General features: G+C 39.0%; 1 protein-coding gene across 1 annotated transcript in view; it reads right to left on the bottom strand.

Moving 5' to 3' along the window:
- Window positions 1-3,170: 3,170 nt before the first annotated feature.
- The window catches only part of LOC126355647 (cytochrome P450 4V2-like), a 118,980-nt gene continuing 107,041 nt past the window's right edge, over window positions 3,171-15,109 (bottom strand). The window contains exons 4-5 of the mRNA XM_050006012.1: window positions 7,334-7,567; window positions 3,171-3,275 (exon numbers count right to left, since the gene is read on the bottom strand). Coding sequence (XP_049861969.1) covers window positions 3,171-3,275; window positions 7,334-7,567 — 339 coding nt within the window. The remainder of the gene's footprint in view (window positions 3,276-7,333; window positions 7,568-15,109) is intronic.

Below are 15,109 nucleotides of genomic sequence, written 5' to 3'. Positions count from 1 at the left end.
CTAACCATTATATAAACAATCTAAAACTTCTGATGGCTCCAGGTCTCGTCCACATATACAACTCTCTTTTATGATTCTTAAACCAAGTGTTAGCTATGATTAAATTACGCTGTGTGGAAAATTCTACCTGGCAGCTTCCTGTTTCATTTCTTTCCCCTAGTCAATATTCACCTGCTATTTTACCTTCTCTTGCTTTTCCTACTATCGAATTCTAGTCCCCCTTTACTATTTAAATATTTATTTCCCCTAACTATCTGAATAATTTTTTTTATCTCATCATACATTTCTCCAATCTCTTCATCCACAGAGCTAGTTGGCATATAAACTTGTAGTACTGTGGCAGGCGTGGGGTTCATCTCTAAAATAATGCATTCACTATGCAATTCATACTAACTTACTCCGATTCCTATTTTCTTATTCACTATGAAACCCACTCCTACAATACCCCTATTTGATTTTACATTTATAACCCTTAATTCGCCTGACCGGAATTCCTGTTTCTCCTGCCACCGAAATTCACTGATCTCCACTACCTCTAACTTCAGCCTACCCATTACCCTTTTCATATTTTCTGACCTACTTGCCTGATTAAGGGATATAACATTCCATGCTCTGATCCGTTCGATGCCAGTTTTGTTTTTCCTGATGACGATCCTTCTGAGTAGTCCCCACACAGAGGTCCAAATGGGGGAATATTTTACCTCCAGAATATTGTGCCCAAAAGGACGCCATTGTTATTTAACAATTCAGTCGATCTGCATGTTCTTGGGAAAAATTATGGCTGTAACTTCCACTAGCTTTCATGTATTCGCAGTACCAGCATAGCAAGGTTATTTGGGTTCATGTTACAAGACGAGATCAGTCAATAACTCAGTCAATAACCCAAACTGTTTTCCCTGCAACTACTAAAAGAGGCTGCTGCCCATCTCAAAGAACCACATATTTGTCTGGCTCCTCAAGAGATACGCCACCACTGTGGATGTACCTACAGTACTGAGGTATTGTGTTATTGAGGGACGCAGGCCTCCCCACCCATGGTAAGGTCCATGGTTCAAGGGAGGTTATGTTTATAATAATAAATCTGACTATAACTTTTCTTTTTAAAATTTAGTCTTGATCACATCACATATGTTACATGAAATACACAGCAGCTGAGAAGAGTGCTCCACCTACCATCTTCGAAGGGTGCCATGGGTATGATGATCGTCATGTGATATAACTGAAATCGGTCACCTATGTTCTTGTCTTGAAAGGAGGATATAAGATGAACATTAACAAAAGCAAAACGAGGATAATGGAATGTAGTCAAATTAAATTGGGTGATGCTGAGGGAATTAGATTAGGAAATGAGACACTTAAAGTAGTAAAGGAGTTTTGCTATTTAGGAAGTAAAATAACTGATGATGGTCGAAGTAGAGAGGATATAAAATGTAGACTGGCAATGGCAAGGAAAGCGTTTCTGAAGAAGAGAAATTTGTTAACATCGAATATAGATTTATGTATCAGGAAGTCGTTTCTGAAAGTATTTGTTTGGAGTGTAGCCATGTATGGAAGTGAAACATGGACGATAACTAGTTTGGACAAGAAGAGAATAGAAGCTTTCGAAATGTGGTGCTACAGAAGAATACTGAAGATAAGGTGGATAGATCACGTAACTAATGAGGAGGTATTGAATAGGATTGGGGAGAAGAGAAGTTTGTGGCACAACTTGACTAGAAGAAGGGATCGGTTGGTAGGACATGTTTTGAGGCATCAAGGGATCACAAATTTAGCGTTGGAGGGCAGCGTGGAGGGTAAAAATCGTAGAGGGAGACCGAGAGATGAGTACACTAAGCAGATTCAGAAGGACGTAGGTTGCAGTAGGTACTGGGAGATGAAGCAGCTTCAACAGGATAGAGTAGCATGGAGAGCTGCATCAAACCAGTCTCAGGACTGAAGACAACAACAACAACAACATGTTCTTGTAATATACACAGTGTGATCAAGACAAAATTTTAAAAAGAAAATTTTTTAAAATTTTTGGTCACTGTTCCAAAAATGTTTATTAAAATTTTCATAAGTCGGACTATTGCAGTGGGCACTTGTTTCTGTTTTAGATAATCCCTCCTCTCATTAATATATCTATGTGTTATGTGGAACCCAATTTTTATGCTTGATTGCCCCATACCTGTTAATTATCATTTGCTTAAAGTTAGATTGATCGTATGGAGTGATTTCCTTCTCTATAATCCACTAGATATTTGACTGCATCATGTGGGGGTATTATAAACACAACAATTGAAAATTCACACTTTCCTCATGTAGAACCAGTCCTGACACAGGGAAGGCCACTGCAACAAGGCCGAAACATCGATTTCATAGTCTATATTTAAAACATTAATACAGTGACATGGTACAACACGAAGAAGAATTTTAATCTTCATGATACTGACCGCAGACGCCTATGCTGTTATGTTAGTCTTCACTGCATGGCCTTCACACATACATTGAACACATTCCTCCCTCTTTCCATCCGTCATATCCTCCCCATCTCTATCTGTCAACCTCCTCTTGCTCCTTTCGCTGTCCACCTCATTGTTCCTCTCTCTCACTTTCTATCTCCCACTCCTTGTCTTGCTCAGCCATGCACATCTACATGTCTAGCCCCAGCAATATATGGTGGTACCACCCACACAACACATCTGCCATAAACAGGAGACTACATATCACTGGTAGAAAACACTCTTTTGCCCATATCTCTGCCCCTATTGGAGCCAGGATGTTCAAACCCCCCACGCAGCTGATTCTCATATGGCAAACAGTATGCATACCAAATTTGATAGAAATCGGCATAGTGTTTTAGAAGGAGATGCCGGGCATACACACAAACATGCATCCTGTTTTAAATCCATAAAGAAAACAGATGTCTCCATGGCCTTCAAGCCCACGTCTCGTGGTCGTGCAGTAGCGTTCTCGCTTCCTGCGCCCGGGTTCCCTGGTTCGATTCCCGGCGGGGTCAGGGATTTTCTCTGCCTCGTGATGGCTGGGTGTTGTCCTAAGGTTAGTTAGGTTTAAGTAGTTCTAACTCTAGAGGACTGATGACCATAGATGTTAAGTCCCATAGTGCTCAGAGCCAGCCGCCTCCTTCAACAACCAATGGATGGAGCCTTGCAGCTTGTATCAACAGTTCCTCAGGTGTATGCTAACAGGCCATTGATGGCCTCTGCCATCGAAAAGACAGCCTCCTCGGTGCTACCTCTCACCAAAAATCTCACCACTCTATGAGTCTCCAAGGTCTGAACAGTACAAAGTGACAAATCACATTGTTACCTACTGCCCCCAGAATCATAACAGCAGCATTATATGTCCAATGCCTCTCTATACAAAAGTGATTTAAACACTTAAAATCAACCCTCCTCTAGCCCATAAAGGAGTTTGAAAAAATCTGTTGTAAATTTTGTAAGTTTTCGCTGATGCAGAAGGTATAAGGGTTGTAAAGGCTTGAAGGAATTTGAGAATATTTAATTGTGAACTTGGGGCTGGAAATGTTTCTTTCTCTCCCTCCAGCCAAGGGTTATTGTCTAGCCAGGGACCTTTAGAACAGTTTGCACCTTCCCTGGGTGCACCCTCTATCACCCCAGCAGGAAGTATATTTGATATTCTGTTTAATGAAATTCTTTGTTCTTGGTACAAATACCCTCTCCAGGTGCCCACTCCTTCGTCTCCACCCTCGCCTCCTGTGCATAATGTTGAAGGTGTTGGCGATGTTTGATTATTTAGGATAAATCAGTATACATCCTTTAATGAACTGTTCACACTGCTGGTAACATGTTCATAATAAATGATAATCGATGTATATCGTATTTTCAGTCGAAGTGGCATCAAATAAAGAAAGCTGAGTCAAATAACAGTAATTGTGTCACTCACATTATTTACTATAATCTTTTGGTTGCATATTACCAGTATTCGTTAGCTGTTTAAATACTGTATGTGCAAGAACGTGTTCAGAAGCAAAATATATCTGTTAATAATAATTAAATTCAGACAAATAACACTAAAAATAAGACATGTCTAGCATGTCAACATGTATGTCAGTGTCATACTCTTTCAGTCATGAGAGTAGGAAGAATAATTTATCTATTTATTTTAGCATCTAATTCATCTGCTGCAGATGATGCACTATTATTGTCGAGTCAAAGTAAGAAGCTTCACATGGAAAATAGTCAATTACATTTTCTTTTCAAATAAGAAACTAGTTCTGCACAATTGGTCTAAAGGTAAATTTTGAGAAAGTTTAACTAATATAGTTCTATACCATTAAAAATACCCCACCCCCTATCTCCTGTTCAGCAAAGAAGTATAATAAATAGTGTCGATAGTTCAATGTTGTTGTGTGTGCACATTGATAAATAACTGAAATTAGATAAATATAGTGGACTTGCTAAAACTTTTAGGTTAACTGCGAACTGTAAGTACACAGAAATCAGTAACTTAACACATTATACACTTCTTCATTGACTATCTTAAAGGGTGGTATTGTCGAGCAAAGTTTCATTTAAGCAAGAAGTATTATTGTATGAAGGAAATTAATTATAATTTTTCTTGGGGGTTAACACATGTACATCTTGCAAACATCTGTAAAGTAATTGTGAATATTAACCACAGTGTTCCAGAAGTCCAGTGCAATTAGAAAGTAATAGAGGTTTTTCCAAATACAGTACTAACAAGGTGCAAGTAAATGAGCTTGATGAAACTTAGTGGTTGTGTGGAGAGGGTGAAATGATGCAATACAAATTATCTTCTTTGTGCCCAATTTTACTTTACAGGGTAAAACATTCCCTGAAAGGTAATTTTACACATACTGTGTGGAGGGGATCTTCTGATATCCCCTCAGATAAAAATGATTCACTTACAAAAGTTAAAGTACAAATAACATTCTTGGAAACTGTATAAACGAATTTTGTAATGATCTGTAAACTTGCAAAATACCTAAACACAGTTAATTAATTTAGAAGGATGAAAATCTTTGTTACAATATAAATTGAAAAAGCTCACTAGCTACCTATGTCCATGGGTAAAAAAGATGGTTTCTGGAATACCATTTTTGCAAAATAAGCTGTAAGCAATTCGCTGTCAGATGTTTTTCAACAGAGCTTTTTAAAAAGTTAAACATTCATTATTACTGTTGTTACTTATTTTACTTGTATTTGTCCGTTTTAAGTTATTATGATATATTTTACATCCATTTTAGTTCTTTAGTTTACCATTTTACCTGTGTGTAATCTCTCAATTGAGAATAATAAGTAACCCATTATTCTGATATAGAATCGTATTAATAATAATGATCCATCAATAAGTGCTCAAAAGATAACGATTTATTACACCATGCACATAAAATGAAGAAAAATTCTTCACCTAATATACAACACAGAGAACACAGTACAAAACAAAATTCAGATGGGTTTCAAATTGCCATGCATGAACCTCTAAATATCCTGATTTACATCAGGCACATTTCAGTACACTTGCAAGTCTTGACAAAGAGAACTGATTGTGTAGTAGTGAATGGTGCTTGATTAGATTGTTTCTCAAGGGGAAAGAGACATAATTATTCAACAGAACTACATCCACAAATCGTCTCACAAAGTTCTTTCAACATTGGAAGCCATATACATCTCATGACTGTACCCTGCACTGTCAAGCCCTATGGAATCACCATGTGAACAAGTTTCTCATCCTGAGATTCGATGCTTTATTCAGTTTCTTCATACTGACAGCCTGAAGAATCTAACAATAATACCGATTTTGCTCACTCACTGGAAAAGAAAAATCGTCAAACTATATTTCTATGTGGTCAGACTTTTGTTTACAGATTTCGCTGCTGTCACAAGGACAACTGGGGTTTGAAAAAGAGATTCTCGAATTCTTAGTTCAAACTCATCATTAGTTTCTTGTAAAGCTATGAAAAGGCAAATGATCAATATAAAAAATTATTCTGAACATCGTAACTGCAACAGTTTCAAATCCTGCTGAATTTTGCTTTGTATATAATATGAAGAAATTTCGTTTATTTTAGGTGCAATGTGTAAGGAAATGATATTTTAAATCATTTCTTTACAGATTATCTGTATTGTAATGATTCTGTATTGTAGCAATGGGTTTCTTACACTTTTTAATTAACAAAATACATTTATGTAAAATAGTGAACTAAATGACAAAAAATGAATCTATAATAGAAAACAACAATTTAAATTAAAACAAATAGAAATAATATAAGTAACCAGATTACTAACGAAAATTTAGGTATTTTATTTAGGTATGTTGAAAATACTTTGACACCACATTATGTGCAGTTTATTTTCCAGAAATCATGTTTCAGAAATCATTTTTACTACACATGGTTGCATGTAGTTTCAAAGTTTCTTTGGCTTATGTTGTAAAAAGCTATAATCTTACAAAATTATTTAATGACGGTCAGTTTTTGCAAAATTTCAAATTATTACAAAACTCCATTATACAGTTTTCAAGAACATTAAACGCATTTCAATTTTTATATGAGAGATACTTTTTATAGATAATCGTTTTGAGGATATTCTCTCCAAATGTAATGTTCCAAATTCCATTACTGTGTTTACCCCTTAAAAGTGAAATTGGGCACAACCAAAAAAACACAATGTATTTATTTGCTTTCTCCACACACCCACAAAGTTTCATCAAGACCATTTGACACTTGGGATTGTTCACTTGTAAGCGAGAGCATTAGCTTCTCTTCATTCAAGTGAATCTAACTTTACCACAGAAATAAATAAAATACTATGCCATAAAAGCTTGAGAACCATATCATGGAAATAAAAAGTTTAATAGACAGTAGATGTGTTTTCTGATGTAGAGTATTTTGTCATTAGCAACTATTTCTTGAACAGATAATCGGATACAAACATGTGTATGGACAGCATATTCTCATAAAAACACAAATAGCCTGTTTTGAAATTCCCTGTGAAAAGCTAACAACGAATATCACCTACTGAATAAAGAACTAACTAATATTATTACTATGACAATGGAGGTGATAAGCAAGGATGTCTAACGAACAACTAAAAGTTCGTTCAGAAGTTCCCGAAATTTACCTTCCCTCCATATTTATTTAACAAACGGAACTTAAAGTTGCATTATGTCGTGGGGTACAAGTAACTCTAAAACCAGTGGTTGGGTGAAGTGTTATGGAAAGTACACTCTCTTCTAGATCCTTCCTGCTGGATCCAGGCAGTATACGATAACGACGTAGCACCGTTGCCAGTATAGTTTTAATTTGCAAAATTGCATATCGGCCGCCCACACATTTGCGAGCGCCAACGCCAAAAGGCACGTAGCTGTAGGGTTTCCTGGATGTCGCGTTGCCGCCCTCCAGGAATCGACCAGGGTCGAACTTGTACGGGTCTGGAAACAGCTCGGGTTGGCGGTGCAACAGGTAATAAGCCACCATTACAGTGCTGCCACGAGGTGCCACATACCGACCCCCTGCCAGGGGGATGTCCTCAGTCGCCAGGTATGGAATGCAAGGCACTGTCGAGAACAGCCGCAGCGTCTCCTGCAAAAAATGGCAGTGATTGTGCTACATTTCATGTGTGCTGTTTGTGCGCTGTTATAGAGTGATTAAATTTAATAGTTTTCAACGGTGTTTCGTGGTGTTTGTGGTGAAATAACGATTTAATAAACTTTTGGAAACGTTCAGCCGCTGTGTTTTTTAGTTTTCTGCGCGTTGAAGTCATTTAGAAAATTCGTGCTTTAGATGTCAGCTGACGTTTGTTAATGTTTCCAGTGAAATATTTCAGTAGAATTTTCATTCACTGTTTTAACTTCGTCGAGTCTTCCAGAGTCCGCTTGAATTTTTGGTTTTAGCTAATAATTTTTTTTGGGTTTTGTTGGTATTGGTGCCAGCCCCGCGGTCTAGCGGTTCTAGGCGCTCAGTCCGGAACCGCGTGACTGCTACGGTCGCAGGTTCGAATCCTGCCTCGGGCATGGATGTGTGTGTTGTCCTTAGGTTAGTTAGGTTTAAGTAGTTCTACGTTCTAGGGGACTGATGACCACAGGTGATAAGTCCCATAGTGCTCAGAGCCATTTCTTTGTTGGTATTGGTGTTAGTTGTGGTTTAGCAGTATTAATAAAAGTTGTTGCTTTCTTAGTAGAGAGAGTATTTCGAGACCGCTATTATTAGTTCTACAAATAGTTCTATTTGTGTAACAGCACTTACATAAAGAAAACATTTAGGTTTTTCAGCAACTGTAAAATTTTACCATGAGTGAGAAATGTGAGCCGTGTCGTAGGTTAGTGAGTAATGGGTTACAGTGTGGGATTTGTTCAAATTGTTTTCACTGGGGGGGGGGGGGAATGCAGTGGGGAGGCCAGTGGGCATTCTAGTGAGATCCTCTCCTAAGAATTCAGAATCTGTAGTAGACGTAAGTTGATAGAGAAGCAGAACGTTAAGATCTGTTCCCTTCAGGTGCAATTACAATACGCAAAGGAGGAACCAGGTAGGTTGAGGAGGGTGAAGGGTGCTGGGGAATGGGAACTGGCAGTTGGCAAGAAGGGAGCTAGGATGAAGAGGTATTCAGACAGAATATTTGCTTATATGAAATAGATTTGGCCAGCTGTCGGAGTTGAAAGGAGAGAAGGCTCTTGTAGCTGTAGGTGTAGGAAACATTCAACAGGCCTCAACTGTTAGGAGGCCTAAGTCAGTTGCACAGTCTAACAGAAAGAATAACATTCTGCTGATAGGTGTTCACATGGTCGAGGTGCAGTTGCTGCAGTTGCAGGAAGTGGTGGGGAGTGATTTCTAGATTACCAGCATTGTGAAGCCTATTGCAGGGTTGGCTCAGGTAACTGACAGCATAGGGGAGTCATGTAGGAATTTTACAAAGGAGGATCAGGTAGTGATAGTGGGTGGAGCAGGGAGTAGTCTTGATAGGGACAGGGAATATGATGTAGGTAGTGACCTGGTAAATATAGCTACTCAAACTGGTGGCACTAATGTGCATTTCGTGCAACAGTTTCAGCGTCATGATCGGCCTCATCTCATGGAGACCGTTAGTGGCATTAACATGAGGCTGGAGAACAGTGGTGCCAGTTGAGTCTATCAGTAAATCATGTTTCACTAGGCATGGCCTTCACAGTAATAGGTATGGGAAGGGTGTCTGGCAAAGCTTATTGTAGTGTATAGTGGGTGGTGGTGGGATCACTCATAGAAAAATTCCTGTAGTAGTTGGTGTTAGAGCTGCACCTCTTTTAGGTTGAGGTCAGCTGATAGATATACCTGCTTACAGGAAGTCCCTCTGACTAAGGAATCACCTCCAGAGCACGTCTTGTTTCCCAGCAGAGAAGGAATTAGCGTATGTCATCAAAATATAAGTGGTGTTACAGATAAAGTTAGTGAACTGCTTATAGATGTTGACTGAAATTATTGGTGTATCGGATCACAACTTAAATAATTTCACAGTAAAGAGGCTTTCTTTACCAGGATACAGATTAGCTGGAGTTGCTCACGGGGTGGGGGTGTGGCCATTTGAGTCCACAGACGTAACACAGCACTGCATAGAATAGATATTTGAATGTTGTGCGGGATCAGTTGAATTTAATGAAACTAAACTAATTATTGATGTTTTAAGGTCCTTTAACTCTGACTTCAGAACATTTTTGCTCAAGCTAGAGAGGTTTCTTGATTCACCTTACGGGAATTACCAGAAATTAGTTATATGTGGTGACTTCAGTATTAATTTTTTATATGTTTGTGCAAGAAAAAGAATGTTAATAGCTCGCCTAAATTCATTTGATCTGATGGAGACTGTATTTTTTACAGCTGTGCTGAATGGAGCAGTAGCACCACCACAGACAATATTTTTATTCATTCTTCGTTACTATGTGGGCATTCTGTTAGTAAAAGTGTGAATGGCCTTTCTGACCATAACGCACAAATTTTGACACTAAAAGGCTTTAGTACTCAAACAAATGTCACATATAATTACAAAGTATGTAGGAAAGTTAACCCAATGGGAATAAAGAGTTTTTTTAAACTTATCAAACAACAAGAGTGGCAGGACGTTTATAAGGCTGATAATATAGATGACAAATGTAATGCTCTCCTTAACACATTTCTCGTGCTATTGGAAAGTATCTTTCTATAAGGACGTTCTAAATGGGGTACTACCAGTAAAAGGCAGCCTGGGTGGTCGACTAGTGGGATAAGAATATCAAGAAGAACAAAGTAGAATTATATAAAAAAGTTAGAAGTAGTCACAATCAGGTTACAGTAGCCCATTACAAACAGTGTTGTAAGGAGTTAAAAATGTTATTAGGAAAGCAAAGAGTATGTGGTATGCAAATAGGATAGCAAATTCATAGGATAAAATTAAAATCATATCGTCAGGTGTGAAGGAACTGTCTGCTCAGCAGCACAAGGTCTAGGATATCAAGTCAGTGCATACTAAAATTTTTCTGTTATGATAAATCAGATATATGTACAGTATTTAACAATAATTTCTTGAACATTGTTGGTGAAATAAGTAAAAATTCAGTTTCTACAGCGGATCATGTAACTCTCTTGGCCAATGCCTTTCCAATATTGATGTCTGAAATACTCCTCTGTGATACAGACAAGTGGGAGATTGAGTCAATAATTAAATAATTGAAGACTAAGTACTCTCATGGATGTGACGCAGTGCCTAGCAGAATATTGAAGTACTGTGTTGCACATGTTACCCCTCTACTTAGCCATATTTGTAAATTTTCCTTTAGGTATGGTCAGTTTCCTGAATGATGAAAGTACTCAGTAGTAAAGCGGCTTCATAAAAAGCGAGAAAGGGATAATAAAAACAATTTTAGACCTATTTCTAGGCCATCAGTGTTTCCCAAAGTTATTGAAAAGGCTGTGTGTGTAAGTATAATTGATCATTTTATATCACATAATTTGCTATCAAATGTACAGTTCGCCTTGAGAAGCCGTTGTTGTTGTTGTGGTCTTCAGTCCTGAGACTGGTTTGATGCAGCTCCCCATGCTACTCTGTCCTGTGCAAGATTCTTCATCTCCCAATAGCTACAGCAGCCTACATCATTCTGAATCTGCTTAGTGTATTCATCTCTTGGTCTCCCTCTAAGATTTTTACCCTCCACGCTGCCCTCCAATACTAAATTGGTGATCTCTCGATGTCTCAGAACATGTCCTACCAACCGATCCCTTCTTCTAGTCAAGTTGTGCCACAAGCTCCTCTTCTCCCCAATTCTATTCAATACCTCCTCATTAGTTATATGATCTACCCATGTAATCTTCAGCATTCTTCTTTAGCACCATTCTCTTCTAGTCTAAACAATTTATCGTCCACGTTTCACTTCCATACATGGCTACACTCCATACACATACTTTCAGAATTGACTTCCTGACATTTAAATCTATACTCGATGTTAACAAATTTTTCTTCTTCAGAAACGCTTTTCGTGGCATTGCCACTCTACATTTTATATCCTCTCTACTTCGACCATCATCAGTTATTTGGCTCCCCAAATAGCAAACCTCCTTCACTACTTTCAGTGTCTCATTTCCTAATCTAATTCCCTCAGCATCACCCGACTTAATTCGACTACATTCCATTATCCTCGTTTTGCTTTTGTTGGTGTTCATTTTATATCCTCCTTTCAAGACACTGTACATTCCGATCAGCTGCTCTTCCAAGTCCTTTGCTGTCTCTGACAGATTTACAATGTCATCGGCGAACCTCAAAGTTTTTATTTCTTCTCCCTGGATTTTAATACCTACCCCGAATTTTTCTTTTGATTTCTTCACTACTTTGCTCAATATAGAGATTGAATAACATCGGTGAGAGGCTATAGCCCTGCCTCACTCCCTTCCCAACCACTGCTTCCCTTTGATGTCCCTCGACTCTTATAACTGCCATCTGGTTTCTGTACAAATTGTAAATAGCTTTTCGCTCCCTGTATTTTACCCCTGCCACCTTCAGAATTTGGAAGAGAGTATTCCAGTCAACATTGTCAACAGCTTTCTTTTAGTCTACAAATGCTAGAAATGTAGGTTTGCCTTTCCTTAACCTATTTTCTAAGATAAGTCGTAGGGTCAGTATTGCCTTACGTGCTCCGAAATTTCTACGGAATCCGAACTGATCTTCCCCGAGGTCCGCTTCTACCCGTTTTTCCATTCGTCTGTAAATGATTCGCATAATTGCAGCCCTGATTTATTAAACTGATAGTTCGGTAATTTTCACATCTGTCAACAACTGCTTTCTTTGGGATTGGAATTACTATATTCTTCTTTAAGTCTGAAAGTATTTCGCCTGTCCCAAACATCTTGCTCACCAGATGGTAGAATTTTGTCAGGACTGGCTCTCTCAAGGCTGTCAGTAGTTCTAATGGAATGTTGTCTACTCCCGGGGCCTTGTTTCGACTCCTGTCTTTCAGTGCTCTGTCAAACTCCTCACGCAGTATCATATCTCCCATTTCATCTTCATCTACATCCTCCTCCATTTCCATAATATTGTACTCAAGTACATCGCCCTTGTATAGACCCTCTATATACTCCTTCGACCTTTCTGCTTTTCCTTCTTTGCTTAGAACTGGGTTTTCATCTGAGCTCTTGATATTCATACAAGTGGTTCTCTTTTCTCCAAAGGTCTCTTTAATTTTGCTGTAGGCAGTATCTATCTTACCCCTAATGAGATAAGCCTCAACATCTTTACATTTGTCCTCTAGCCATCACTGCTTAGCCATTTTGCACTTCCTGTCGATGTCGTTTTTGAGACGCTTGAATTCCTTTTTGCCTGCTTCATTTACTGCATTTTTATATTTTCTCCTTTCATCAATTAAATTCAATATTTCCTCTGTTACCCAAGGATTTCTACTAGCCCTCGTCTTTTTACCTACTTGATCCTCTGCTGCCTTCACTATTTCATTCGTCAAAGGTACCCATTCTTCTTCTACTGTGTTTCTTTCCCCCATTCCTGTCAATTGTTCCCTTATGCTCTCCCTGAAACTGTGTACAACGTCTGGTTTAGTCAGTTTATCCAGGTCCCATTTCCTTAAATTACCACCTTTTCGTTGTTTCTTCAGTTTTAATCTACAGTTCGTAACCAGCAGATTGTGGTCAGAGTCTACATCTGCCCTGGAAGTGTCTTACAATTTAAAACCTGGTTCCTAAATCTCTGTCTTACCATTATATAATCTATCTGAAACCTGTCAGTATCTCCAGGCTTCTTCCATGTATGCAACCTACTTTCATGATTCTTGAACCAAGTGTTAGCTATGATTAAGTTATGCTCTGTGCAAAATTCTACCAGGCGGCTTCCTCTTTCATTTCTTAGTCCCAATCCATATTCACCCACTACGTTTCCTTCTCTCCCTTTTCCTACTGACGAATTCCAGTCACCCATGACTATTAAATTTTCGTCTCCCTTCACTATCTGAATAATTTCTTTTATTTCATCATACATTTCTTCAATTTCTTCATCATCTGCAGAGCTAGTCGGCATATAAACTTGTACTACTGTCGTAGGCGTGGGCTTCGTACCTATCTTGGCCACAATAATGCGTTCACTATGCTTTTTTTAGTAGCTTACCCGCATTGCTATTTTCCTATTCATTATTAAACCTACTCCTGCATTACCCCTATTTGATTTTGTGTTTATAACCCTGTAGTCACCTGACCAGAAGTCTTGTTCCTCCTGCCACCGAACTTCACTAATTCCCCCTATATCTAACTTTAACCTATCCATTTCCCTTTTTAAATTTTCTAACCTACCTGCCCGATTAAGGGATCTGACGTTCCACGCTCCGATCCGTAGAATGCCAGTTTTCTTTCTCCTCATTATGACATCCTCTTGGGTAGTCCCCGCCCAGAGATCCGAATGGGGGACTATTTTACCTCCGGAATATTTTACCCAAGAGGACGCCACCATCATTTAACCATACAGTAAAGCTGCATGCCCTCGGGAAAAATTACGGCCGTAGTTTCCCCTTGCTTTCAGCCGTTCGCAGTACGAGCACAGAAAGGCCGTTTTGGTTATTGTTACAAGGCCAGATCAGTCAATCATCCAGACTGTTGCCCCTGCAGCTACTGAAAAGGCTGCTACCCCTCTTCAGGAACCACAAGTTTGTCTTGCCTCTCAACAGATACCCCTCCGTTGTGGTTGCACCTACGGTACGGCTATCTGTATCGCTGAAACACGCAAGCCTCCCCACCAACGACAAGGTCCATGGTTCATGCTGTTAAACAACTGAAAATGCTATATTCTCCTTTCTCTGTGAGGTATTGGAGTGTTAAACAAAAGGTTTCGAACGCTAGGCATCTTTCTTTATTTAACTAATTCGTTTGATTGTTTTTGTCACAAAATATTGTTCAGAAGTTCGACCATTACAGAATATAGAGAGTAACTCACAATTGGTTCACCCCTTAGTTTAGCAACATACAGCAAAAGGTCATTACTCACAGTGTAGAGAATGGCTGTGATGTGGGGTTTTTGAGTGCGATGTGGTTAAATGGGGGGTGCCCCAGTAATCGGTGTTGGAGTCACTCCTTTTCCCTATTTGTACACACATGAAAAAAAGTTTTGTTTCACCTCGGCTCCGAGATTTCCGGAATCTGTACAGAAAATTGGAATAGAGATCAGGTAAACATCATTTCCCCCCTTTATACTGTTCATGAAAACCACACATTCTTTGTTGTACCGCCATACACTGAGACCTTCAGAGATGGTGGTCCAGATTGCTGTACACACCGGTACGCATAGTACCAAGTAGCACGTCCTCTTGCATTGGAGCATGTCTATATTCCTTGTGGCACACTATACATAAGTTTATCAAGGCACTGTTGGTCCAGATTGTCCCTCTCCTCAATGACGATTCGGTACAGATCCCTCAAAATGGTTCGTGGGTCACGTTTTGCGTAAAGAGCCCTTTTTAATCTATCCAAGGCATATTCGATAGGGTACATGTCTGTAGAACATGCTGGCCACTCTATTCGAGCGATGTTGTTATCCTTAAGGAAGTCATTCATAAGATTTGCACGATGGGGGAGCGAATTGTCGTCCATGAAGACGAATGCCCCGCCAATATGCTGCCAATATGGTTGCAGTAT

This window comes from Schistocerca gregaria, chromosome 3 (genome assembly GCF_023897955.1).
Source record: "Schistocerca gregaria isolate iqSchGreg1 chromosome 3, iqSchGreg1.2, whole genome shotgun sequence".
NCBI lineage: Eukaryota > Metazoa > Arthropoda > Insecta > Orthoptera > Acrididae > Schistocerca > Schistocerca gregaria.
This window is presented reverse-complemented; position numbering and strand designations above follow the sequence as displayed.